General features: G+C 41.3%; 1 protein-coding gene across 3 annotated transcripts in view; it reads left to right on the top strand.

Moving 5' to 3' along the window:
* The first annotated feature begins 1,239 nt into the window (after window positions 1-1,239).
* The window catches only part of pard3bb (par-3 family cell polarity regulator beta b), a 313,361-nt gene continuing 301,672 nt past the window's right edge, over window positions 1,240-12,928 (top strand). For all 3 annotated transcript variants that reach the window (XM_015359593.2, XM_069196274.1, XM_015359591.2), the window contains exon 1: window positions 1,240-2,277. In XM_015359593.2, the coding sequence (XP_015215079.2) occupies window positions 2,161-2,277 (117 nt within the window). In that variant the 5' untranslated portion in view covers window positions 1,240-2,160. The remainder of the gene's footprint in view (window positions 2,278-12,928) is intronic.

The raw sequence follows: 12,928 nt of genomic DNA, 5'->3' as shown, positions 1-12,928 counted from the left end.
CTGTCGCAATGAGACAAACTTTAGATCGGCAAGATCGTATAAAACAAAGAGGGGTATTTAGACAGGACAGGCATTCTAAATGGATAAACAAACGCTCCCTTTGAGGATTAGGTTAATGTTTAACTGCTAGAAGGGATTTTTTGTATCATCTGCCAACATTTGCTAGAGTTAATGTAAGAAGGGTTTAATTAACCAAATAAGACTTTTAACTTGAACTTAATTTTATGCCCAGGCAAGCCTTAAATTCGAGCGAAGTCTTCAGTTTTTGTAGATTTGGTAAACAAACTCCTTCACCTTTCCAATCCCTCTTGCATGACACCAGCGAGCTTTTCAGTGAGCGTCGAGGGTATTTCTGAGTTGAGACCTGAAAGTAAATGAGCGCTCAGCAAGAATTAGGAGGGTACTCATCCATCATAATGAAGTATTGCAACAGTTAGGAATGAATGAATAATGCCGATAAATCTTGCCGAACAATCTTTGTACAAACACTACAGGACGCGGGGGTATGTAGCGAAATTCAATTGAAAACCTTTCTAGTGCCCTCAATAATAAAAACAAAAAACATATACAGTATATCCAGTGCACGTTTTGTTTTGATTTGTGGCATCTGAACGGGACCCAATAAAACGCGTTGGCCTCCAGGCATTTTCTCCCGAGGAACGGGAGCGCGATGGTTTAATTATTCAACTGGAATTAAATTAGTCTGAAAATTAAGTTTCAAAGTAATTCACGCGGCACTGCTTGCGTTTCAGAAATGACTTCAGGGGCTAATTTGCGGCTTCTGGGGAGCTTCAACTTCTGCCGCGATTCATAAAAAAAAAATAACGTTACAGGTATTTAACTTCTCAGGGCAGCGGAGCGCTCCTTTGTTGTTGCTTGTTGTATACAACTTTGGTGTTACTGTATCGATCTTAAATCAAAACTTTCTGTGCCGCCATAATAATAACAATCATAATAATAACAATAACAATCATAATAATAATAATAATAATAATAATAATAATAATAATAATAATGCGATGCTGTTCGTTTTAATTTAATGGGAAATTTAAGTCGATTGTGATTTTTTTGTACAGTGCATTAATTTTCATCAGCTTTTTTTTTTCCTTTTAACGTCTCTAAAAATGTGGCCATAACCATAACACTTTGTTAAAGACAGTGCCTGTTGAGTTTTTTTCTGGAGTACAACACGGCCCTGGAGTTGGGTGCGATATAGATGCACTGTCTCTTTAAACGGAGTGCGAGCTGGTGGCCTGAGTTTGAGTGCTTGTCCTGTGTGGAGGGGCGCTTTTTTTGTGAGTTTTAGGGAAAACTGCCGAGTTTGTGGGATTATTTATTTTACAGCGCTGGGTTTTTATTATTTTTTTTTTTTAAAACACCCGCTTGCCTCCGAGCTGGGCTTGATTGAAGGAGCCCGGAAAAAGAAAGGACAAGTCGATCTGAGAAAGGAGGAAGTGGAAATTCTGGAAGGAGAGAGGAGAGGGAGAGAACTGGGCAGTTCGGCGGGGCGATGGGCTCCATCTTCAAAGTCTCCAGGCCTTCACCTTAAAACGTAAAGCGTCCAAAATGAGGCAGAAGTCTGATGATGTGATAAACAGCAGCTGAGCTCCGAAAGGTTAAACAAGTCACCCTTCAATTGAAGCTGCTTTTCCCCATCCCATCGGCATTTCGAAAATCAGAAGAGGCAAAATTTGTGGGAAAAAAATGGCAATTATTATGCACGCTGTTCTAAATCTAAAATGAAACTGCACAACTTAAAAGGAATGCCGATGGACTTCTCGGTATTGTTTTTGCGAAGACTTGCGTAATTTGGGATTGTAATCATACATCCACCTTGGAAACAAATCTTCTTCCGGTTTTCTCTCACTAGGCTTGTATTTATTTTATGATAGTTTTAAGACAACAAAAACTCTCAAGGTACCGAAGGGCAGCTTCAAGCTCAATGCTCTTAATGCGTTGGCGTCTTCGTTTTGATACTTAGACTTAACTTTCTACCTCTTTTTTCTGCCAAATGACACCTGTTGCGGCTGCTTCCTTGTCTGATAGCTAAGTGAAGCCGGGGAGAGGGAGCAGTGTGACAGGGCTGAACTGACACGCACGCTTGTAAACATCGGGATTTTATCGGAATATCGGAAGGTAGGGAGTGGAAATCACCAGAAGATGAAAGTAACCGTCAATTTTGGAAAGACCGGCGTGGTTGTTCCTTGCAAAGATGGATGGACAGTCCGGGATCTGATTCAACAGGCAACTCAGAGGTACATGAAACTCCTGGAGCAGGTAAATGGGTTGCTTCCCTTCTCTTGGGGTTTCTGTTTAGCTCTTTCGAGGGAAATGCATGTTTCACGTTGCTCTGAGAGTACTTTTGCTTTACCATAAAGCTTGACTGCGGAGAAAGTAAAGGTGAACATAACCCGATGTTGTTTTTTTTATTTGTAACATTTTAAAATATATATATATACAACACATCTTTGTGTACCTGTGCCCAGCCTTAAACATTCCATGTACTGTGGGTTGAGTCCACGTGATTCCAGCTCAGCTCACCGAAACGAAAACAGGTCGCACAGATCAGGGCTTCGTTGTAGTTGGGGCCATAGGGTGGTGATTGTTCAGGTGCGAGCAAGATGAAGAGATTTCATCTCAGAAGATGAGGTTGTGAAGAAAGAAGGTTTTTCAAACAGGAGGCCCAGCAGAGCTACAGTACAGCAGCCTTCCCTCCAACACAACACACCTGTTTTTCCTCTTGAACCTCTTCATCCATCTCCTGTTTTATTGACCTCTGTGATACGCATGCGTGACACTGGGTTATTGTGGACAAATGCTCCTTTAAGATCCAGACACATGTATCTTGTGCAAATAGAAGATGATTTCAGTAGAACGTGTTCTACTACAGGTTGTGCTAAATTTCTGTGCGAAGTTCCTACAGTATTGTAGAATACCCCACCATCTCATGCCTGCGCATTATTTCAAAGACAGAATTTAAAAACACAGGCCCAGCTACAGTTTTTGACCAAAACCTTGGTAAAAATTGATTTTGTTTTTGTTTCTAACCTGTTGCAGTGTTGAACTGTTTTGATTGAAAGTGTGCTACAGGTTAATGTACCATGAGACCAGACTCATAGAATGCCCCGTTTAAAATACTGACAATAATAGTTGTTCTGATCATTTGTCTGTTTTTGTTTGGGTATTCATTTCAGTGACAATGGTTCACTCCTCACCACTGTCCTTGTTCCTGAGATATATTGGGTGGAGGGTTGGATGTCTGTACTGCTTCATTTACATTGCTAGGTTGTTGTAGATTATGTTCCCCCAGAAATCTGTTTTTGTTTTTTAGACAGTGTTGTGTTTTCCAGCATTCAACTTTAACAGGAAATGAAACAAGCAGGTGGTTCATTCCAGTGCCTGAAAGTGCAAAATTAGGACTGTGGGGTCTTAGTTGGGTGTATGAGAGCCAGGAATATGAGGGAAATAGGACAAAATATAACTGAAACAGCAGTGTATACCCTTGTTCTGGCTGAAGGAACAAGTATGCATTTCTAATGCTGCTCTAGGGTCCTTTTTACGTGAAGTCTAGGCATTGAACCATTCTAAGGGCAGCAATGTTGATGTTTGCAGGCAACACAGGTTAAGAGTGTATGATAACGTGAGTGAGGCAGCCAGGTAGCGCAGTGGTTAGCATTGGCGCCTTGCAATGCTGGAGAGCTGTCTGTGTGGAGCTTGCATGTTCCCTCCTGGGTTCAGGTGGGTTTTCGCCTGGTCCTCTGGTTTCGTCCTGAAATCCGAAGGCATGCTTGTAGGTTAATTGCCTTCTGGGAAAATTTTGGCCCTGGTGTGAGTGTATGCATACCTGTGATGGACTGGTGTCCGGCCCAGGGTGTATCCCGCCTCGTGCCCATTGCTTGCTGGGATAGGCTCTGGCCCCCCTGTGACCTTGAACTGGATACAGGGGTGAGAAAATGGATGGGTGTATAACATGAGAGCACCTGGTCTTAACTAGCCTTTGTATTTGGAGGCAAGGCAACAGCGATGGAATGACCCGGAAGGATTCATTTTTACAGTACCAACAGCTTATTTGTGCTGTAATTTTTTGGAATACGTTATTGTTCATTCAACATGCCTTCAAGGACAGTCCCAACCGCCTTTTGATACACCATTTTTTTGGGCAGAAAACCCAAATGTGGGTCATCACATTGCAGGACAAACCGTGAACTTTCTCCTTTTTTTGATAGATTTGAAGCTGGTGGAACTGACTGACTAAACCAGACAAAAAGGCAAAACAACACTTCTGGTGAAGTCTTTATAAATGGAGGAATATCACATCTAAGCAGGCTGTGCTGTATTAGCGATGTCCCGTTGTGTCCAAAGAAAGATCACATCCTAATTTGCAACATCGCCATCGAAATGTCACACTAATTGGGGTTTAATTCACCTTTCTTTGGTAAAGATCAAAAGATAGTGGAGTAAAAAAAAATGCAGATAATTTATGATGGAGTCTGTAATAACATTTTGTTGCTCAAACATGCACTGCACAGACCATTAACTTGAAGAAAGCATCCTTTTGCCACTCTGTAATGTAGTGGAAATATTTTGCCTGTAGATATGGAATATTTCTTTATTGGGCTAATTAGACTTTCACAAATGTGTCCCCCGCGACCCTCTGTATATACCACAGGATAAAAGGCTGTAATGATCTCTGCTTTTTTACCTTAAATGTTGCAGAACACCTTCTGATCGGAAGCAAACTGTCTAATGTGTTTATTTGTGCCCATTTCTAGCTATGAGAAACATACCCATGGAATAAAACACATTCATGTTTTCTTTTAAAATACCAGTTCCATGAACCATTCTTATATTGTTCTTTACAGTTATTTTTATAATGTGTCATAAAATCCCATGTTATCATAAAATCCTTTGTAGTCTGCTGGAACTTGAATGTCCTTCCCGTATAAAAAGTCTCGGAACTTTGAATCTGGGCTTTTGACCTGGCAGGACTGCAAGGAAATGTCAAAATCTCTTAAAGTGCCGCATGTAAATTGCGTGCCACAAAAAAAAAAACTCTTCCACATTCATTTTACCACAAGTCTTTTTTTAAATTGAACTCTTGAATCATTATAACTAAATCATTATACTGTGAATAATGATCTCACTCATAATCCTTGAGAAGTATGAATATGATTTTTTTTTTACGTATTTGATTATATGCACCCCAGATATTCAATTGACAACCTAGTCACATCAGAATATTCAACACAGGTTCGTTCAACATGGGTGCAGAGAGACTGCAGTTTTTTTGTAGAACTGATCTTTGTTGAAGAAATTTGTTCTGTGTTCAGAACTTCTTATATGCATATTTTCCAGTCCTATGTACTTCACAGATTTTATTCTCAGAGTTAAGGTGCTTTAGTGATGCACAGTGGAAATGTCAAGTTGCACAGTAGCCTCCTTAATTGTATTTATTTAATTAAACACAAGTTACTGGTTCTGCAACTGTCTTCTCGAAAGATCTAAAGAGGGTTAATAACTGGAGAGAGCCCATATTCACGTTCTTCATTTCTTCAGCAGGAGAGATTGGTTATCCTGCATTTCTCCTAATATGAACCATAACCTCAGAGGCCTTGAATGTATTATCTTGCAGTTCGCTTCTGATCCGAATACGATTTTGCAAAGCAAAACATTATTAAGCTTAAGAAGATTTTTGCATTGCATGAATTTGCTAAATTGTGGATTTCATTGGAGATAGCTTAAACTGCATTAGTGATTCTTTAGGATGCAATTTGTAATTAGGATTTACAATTTAAAAAAATATGATTCGGTATTGGTTTATTAGAGCTGGGGACTGTTCCTTTCTCCCTCCTTTTTAAATATGACCAAATGTGAACTTTAAGCCTTTAAAAAGTTAATATTTATCAGATTGGGATTTTGGGAAATCTGACAAACTCTGTGGCAGATTAAATCATACACTGCTTTCTTCAGAGAGGTGATTAGATAGCATGTTACATAATACATGCAAGTTTATTTTGTGATCTCCGTTCATCCAAAAGTACATGAGTGGAATACGTTGTTTGTTGTGGGTGCGTTTCTAAGGAAAAGCTAGCAGATGAGCTATAAGCCATTAAAAATGACAAGAAATTCATTCCACAGCAGGATGTCTAAAATAGAATGTTTGTGGTGTTGTGTAGAAATGATATAAAATGCTATAAAAGCTTGCAGGGGTTTTAAAAGCTCACTTACTCCATTTTAAGTGCGCTTCGGGCCCTGTGTATGATTTTAATAATGAACCATAGCAGTTTCAAGATCCCCAAAAGGGCTCAAGTTTGGAGAGTGCAGGTTACTTTTACCTTCAGTTCTGGAACAGTTGCTGATGCCCACTAGAAAGACCAGCAACAAGTGAAATTTGTATTCGCCCAAGCAAAAACCACAACAGTTGAGTGCCTGGAGTAAGGTCATTGACTGTATTCGTTAATGCAATAAGTGATCATTCAGCAGACACCGCCTTAAGCAATAAGTGATAACATCAATTCTAAAACTAGCAAAAAGGTCTTTGCGAGTGTGATACATTTACTCACATGTCAGAGTTCATGTATAGTCAGCAATACACATCTCATTCTCTTCTTCAGCACATGCGGAAATGAAATTTGGTGTCTACAGTATGTGCCTTTGCTGGTATAGCTTTTGAGTTTGAAAACATGGGTGTCATTTCAGTGATCTAAAAAGATAGTCAATAGTGTTGATTGCCAATTCTCTGCAGTGGGATGCCTGCATTCCCATCATTCATTTGCTTGTTACAAATCGAATCCTCCAAAGGTATGTTTTATAAGTGCCTTGGTAGTTGGTGTCAACAACTGTCAGAGTGTACAGTAGCTGTGCTAATACCAAGGGGTACGTTTTAGAACCTGATTGAGTTTTTGATGGATTGAAAGTCCGTAACCACAAATGACAAAGCACGCGTTTCTGCTGTGAAATCATAGTGCCTGTAGATCTGATCTATAATTCAATCTGAAATACTATATTTTGAATTTTATGCAACCATTGAAAGGAGGGATTTCTATCATTTGTGGCTTCTGTGAGGTGAGATTCTGACTCAGAAGTGAATAGCAGTAGTTTCATCATTCATAGGTAATACCTGTGCAATAAAGTTAGAAACTGGTCAGTGCTGGAAAGTACAAGTGAAAAGACTGTATTCTTATGCCTAAAATGTTTAAAATCTTCATCATATTGGCTTTCATTCCTTCCTCTTGCTGTATCATACATAAGATTGCTTTATGCTTAATCGTAAATGTACTGTAAAAAAAACGATTCCAAGGACTGGTTTAATTTGCTTCAGTCTCAGGAGCTGGTGTTACTGTACTTTGTATCTTGTCCAGGACTTTGAAACTAAGGAGATATATACTAATTACTGCATTTATATGTCATAGACGTGGTAAACGGAAAATAAAAATGACACAAAAAGGTTTCTTATGGCTGTTTGTAATTGATTACAGAATGCAGTCATTTCCAGTGCCCTTACAGTTAACGTCTAACACATGGATCACAATTAAAGTGAGATGGAGGTCTAAAGTGTGCAATCAATAAAGCTTTGTTCATGGGGCTGAATTTGTAGTTGCAACCAGTGTCATTGTCTCTAAGGTTCTTTATGCAGTAATGACTCAAATGAACAACGACAGTGAATATTCATCTGCAGTTTGGGGTTGGCTGATTCTATAGGTCAGGGCCATTTAAAACCATGCTAACCAGTTAGGTTGATGTTTGTGCTCGGAGCAAGCTTTGTTTGAATTGTTTGCGGCTTTTAAGGAAAAGCTTTATCTGCTTTAATTCTCTTGTGGGACGTTGGAGGTGGGTGATAATGTATGGTGACAGGCCAGAACTGATGGATTGCTCCCTTTGTGAAATAACACTGCTTAAATGCCTTGGCCTTTCTCTTGGGTGTAATGCTCGGCATAGCTGAGCTTTCCATCAGCGCAAATACATCAGCAGTGGGATAGTAAATGTAGTGTCGGGTCAGTGAGATGATAAAACCCAGAACAGCTCCATTACAGAGACCACCTCCGAGACCTTTCCAGTGAACTGATTTATCATCCCTTATAGTGCAATTCAGGCTTTAGGTTGGTGTTTAATTGGTGGACGCCAGGGGCCGCGATGGGATCTGATGGTTCTCATTGAACTGATTCCTTGTTTTTTTTTTTCCACTTGAATTATCAATGGGAGCCGTTTTATAAAAACAAAGTTTTTTTTTTCTTTTTCTAGAGGCGGGAAAGCACGGCTTCATTTTAAATTGGCTTCCTCATCACGTTTCAGAAACTGTATAAGATAGTACTTTGTATGCTATTCCAAAGCTCATCCTTGGTGGTTTCGAACATCAGGCCTTTGTTCTTCATTATGCCCTTGGGGGTTCCGTGGCTTTGTGGCCAAGGATCTGCGCCTGTGGCTGGAAGGTTGCCGGTTCAAATCCCACGGCCGGCAGAGGAATCCTACTCCGTTGGGCCCCTGAGCAAGCCCCTCAACCCCAGCTGCTCCAGGGGCGCCGTATAAATGGCTGACCCTGCGCTCTGACCCCCAGCTTCTCTCCCTGTCTGTGTGTCTCATGGAGAGCAAGCTAGGGTATGTGAAAAGATAAATTCCTAATGAAAGAAATTGCACATGGCTAATAAAAGTGATCTTATCTTCTTCTTACCAGTTCAAATCGGGCTTCACCAGCTCTGTTCCGTACACTTCTAGTTTAATCCTGTCAGCTCATTGCAAGAATATGTAGGACACCTTGAACGGTTAGGCACCAGCAAAGTAAAATTGGAGGCCTTACCTTCATTTCAAAGGGGAGAGGCGGTGTGAAATGGTGCGAAACGGATTATTTTGGTTATGCGTGTTGTAGCGTACGTGACCATGTTGAGAACTGTGGCACATGGAATTCACGCGATGGTGTTTTAAAGTTGTTTCTATGAGAGCCGTTTGCCAGGTGAGACTATCCCAGAGCTGTTTGTCTGCCCACATTTGGATGGTTCTGGTTTTGACAGTGGGGGGGTGTTTCATCACCGGTGGTGCTTTTTAATGTTTGAAAATAGGGGAAAATTAAAAATTGGGAATGGGCTCAGTATGGCCGTCTGAAATCTGTGTGGCTGCAATGCAGAAATTCACTCCTGGTCCTGGGAGGGCCACCAGGCTTTTTCATTCCTTCCTGGCTTTGAATGACTTGATTTTGAATAAAACGTTCACCTCACTGGTCTTTATTACGCCTGCTTCCGGATCCTTACTCACTGGGGACGATAATTTACCTGTAAGACCTGTTGAACTGCAGTCCACACGTACCAGAGCTGGATGTCACTGCAAGGTGCCTTCACCACCGAAGGGAGTATCTTATATATTTTCTTTCTACTTACCAACTGCTTGTCAGCTTTAAATGTTAATAAGCCCATAACCTCAATTGCATTTTTTCAGTTATTTGTAGGACATTAGATCAACATGGTAGCATAGCATACTGTAAGCATTTGCTTAGCATAAATCCTCAGATTTGGACTTGTTCTTTTCTTCCCTGTTTAGTCATGTACAGGAGGGCCCACTGAGCTACATGACTCAATTGCTTTCATATAATAAACCCGGCAGTTAGCAACTGATAAAGACCCTATTGCAAATTAAATGACTTGTGTGAGGCATAGGAGGTTTTGGCCTATCAGAGTCATCTTACCCGATTCTCCTGTACTTCACTCTGTTATGGAAGGTTGCCGTTCAAATCCTGTGGCTGGCAGAGGAATCCTACTCCGTTGGGCCCCTGAGCAAGGCCCTTAACCCTAACTGCTCCAGGGGCGCTGTACAATGGCAGACCCTGCACTCTGACCCCAAGCTTCTCTCCCTGTCTGTGTGTCTGTGTCTCCATGGAGAAAAGCTGGGGTATGCGAAAAGACGAATTCCTCGTGCAAAAAATTGTATTGGGCTAATAAAGAAACATTACATTACATTATTATTTTGGGGGCAAATTGGAGGGGTGTTTGTTTCTGCTCAACTCCGAATGTGTTGCGAATGAGCCGTAGAATTTTGCCAACTCGTTCACTAGTTTTAAAAGATGATTTCCCAAAGACTAGAAGTGTTCTCTGTGCTGTCAGATAAGATTTCATTGCGAAGATGTCATAAGGTTTGTCTCCCTATAAATAGTAAAACCTCTTTTTCTCGGCTTTCATGAAGCCTAAAAGTATCTGGTCTCCAAGCCCTTGATCTGACATGGTGCCACACACAGTCCTGACGTGATTGTAATTGTACAGTCACCCTTTTAAGATCCTGTTGTAGGAATTTACTCACCAGGACTTCATTAGAGGCTTTTTGGAGGTATCCTCCCTTTGTGACCTTTTCCTAAAAGGTGGAATTGCACATATCAAGGGAGGAATGAATAAACCTTTCCATTGAAGGTCACTGGGGTCACCATAATCACTAATTCACTGGAACAATTTATCACAGTGGCTTCTGAAATCTGCAGCTTCATGAGGGTTAAATAGTTAGCCACCCTCAGCAGGATAGCCGATTGTTTCATTTGCACCTTGTAAGTTAAACAAATTGCAAATTTTTTTGAGTTACCCAATCCCAAGAAATCAGTGATTTGGCACGATGAATCCGTAGAGCGAGATCTTTTACTCTGCTCCTGTTTGAATGGGATTTTTGTGGCTGCTGAGAGATGTTTTTAGTCAGGCCTAGAAAGTTAGGAAGAGTTAGGAGTGATGGGGAAAGGTAAGGTGTCAGGAACATCTCTGGCCCCTGTATCACCCGGAGGACAGATGGAGGCCCAAGTGATAACTGCCAGCACCCCAAGAGCTTTCCTAGTGACGGCTGGGATTCAAGTTGAGCGTTTCCCCGTTAGATGCAACAGGCTGTTCATGGAAGTTCTGAGTCTAGTCTAAAAAAAAACTCAAGACCAGTTTGGTTGCCAGTGATTTGCAACTTTCTGTTGACTTTTCTCCATTCTCCAAGGACTGAACTGCACTGCAGTCGCATCGCCCTGCCCTGTCCATGTTGTCTTTTAACCGCAACGGCATGCAGCTGACCGATCGATCCTCAGCTTGCATTGCGGCAAATGGCGAGACTGGCGCTGGCTTTCTGTATCACACCCGTCCTGCCCAGCTCTTGTTCCAGCCCCTCCCCTGGGTATCGAATCTCCATTCTCCGCAAAGTCTGGAGGCCTCCAGGTAAGTGGGGAGACTGAGGCAGCCCGCGATCGAAAGGAAATCTGCGGGCCGGGCCATTTGATTGAAACGAGACGCTCAGGAGCCAGGGCAGTCCCCTCTGTCAGCCGGGGGCCAAGGCTCAACTCCTTAAGGAAATGTAGCCGTTTCTCAGATCTGACCTTGACTTTGAGTAGCCAAGGCGGGTGGGGGCGCCCATATCCCAATCGCGTACAGTATCCGCCGGGCCGTTGAGTCACGTTTTTTGAAATGTGCCGCAAAACCCATTACCTCAGAGCTTTTCATTTCACAGATAATAGGGTATTTGCACCTACTCATCAAAGAGATGCCACCACCAGTGTTTAACCAGTTCTTTGTATGGATAGTGTAATTGATAGCTTGGCTATAAAACCTAAAGGTTAGGTCTGTTCCCCTGCCACTTGTGGTACGGCTGGCATGCAAATGATGTTGAATTGTTGCTTTTAGCAAAGGCTGCTCTCGAGATTTATGTTGCTGTTGTAGTGACTGCAAGCTGACTCTGCTCTCAGTTTGGTTTTGGTGTCAGGGTCCAGAGCTGCAGCTCCTTTGGAATATTTTTTTCCACTATCGCATAGAGGAGAGTGCAATGTTGTTACTAACCCGATTTTCACTACACCCATTTTTTTTGTCCTGCTAATCCTACAGATTTGCGGGCCTCTCAAATCAAATGTTTTTTTTTTCTTCTGGATTAAAACTCTATAGCGTGCCGTCTTGAAGTTGAAAAGCTTCTTTTAATTCAATACTCTCCCAAGCTGCGGCGTGACACCATGGGCAAGGTTTTTGCTTTTGAAACTAAGTCTGTAATTTCACTGTGTTTTCTCTCTATATGTGGAATTTTAACAGCTGAACTCAGGCTGGCAGACAAATTTAACTTTCCTTTATTTAGATTAAAAATAGTTTCTCCATTTCCCTGCTGCTTAAAGCCAGACTGATTTTCACTACGTCTTTTTATAATTTGCTTCCAATTTCCTGAGAGCAATTGTGAAAATATACGTACAGGGTTAATAGAGGACTGCAGGTGGGACTAACATTTGCCAGAAGATTTGGAGTTAAAAGATTTTGAAGTTGAATTGCCATTACTAGGGTTATTTACCAATTTAACTCAAATTTCTAAATTATTGCTTTGTTACATTTCAGTTTCCTCAGCACAATCTGCTTAACATAGACCTAAACAGGAGAGGATACCTCTTCTAATTTTAAGTTTAGAAGGAAAAAAAGACATATTCCAAAATAATTAAGTATATGATTTGGTAGTTTTTACTTTATTCTGAAATCTGGTACTGTTTACTGAGCCAAAAAGGTTTCTTTAGCTATCGCTGAGGGCAAATGTATCGCTTAACACAAAATAACCGGCAACATTGAATTAATACCCCGACCTTGAGTGTATTTGTTTTTAGAACACCAAGAAAGCTGTCCTGTTGACACCGTGCAGCTGTGTCTGGCTGGGAAAGAAGGCTTATACAGCGAGGGGCGACCTGAGGGAGGAAGTCGCTGGGAGTCATTCAGGAAGTTATCAGGTTGTTGAAAAGGGCCACTTAATTACAAAGACAAATGAAGGCTGTAACTCCACTGCTGTTTTTTCATTAGGCTGAGGAATGTCGAGGGCTGGAATGCTGTGTGGGCTGCCAAATCAGGTGATATCATTGAAAACACAGCACTCCCTTAATCATAAAGCAATTGAAGATGTCTTGAGAGACTGGGATTGTGTTATTTAGGCTATATCACTGCATAGAAGCGAAACTGATGGTTGGCCA

This window comes from Lepisosteus oculatus, chromosome 12 (genome assembly GCF_040954835.1).
Source record: "Lepisosteus oculatus isolate fLepOcu1 chromosome 12, fLepOcu1.hap2, whole genome shotgun sequence".
Lineage (NCBI taxonomy): Eukaryota > Metazoa > Chordata > Actinopteri > Semionotiformes > Lepisosteidae > Lepisosteus > Lepisosteus oculatus.
This window is presented reverse-complemented; position numbering and strand designations above follow the sequence as displayed.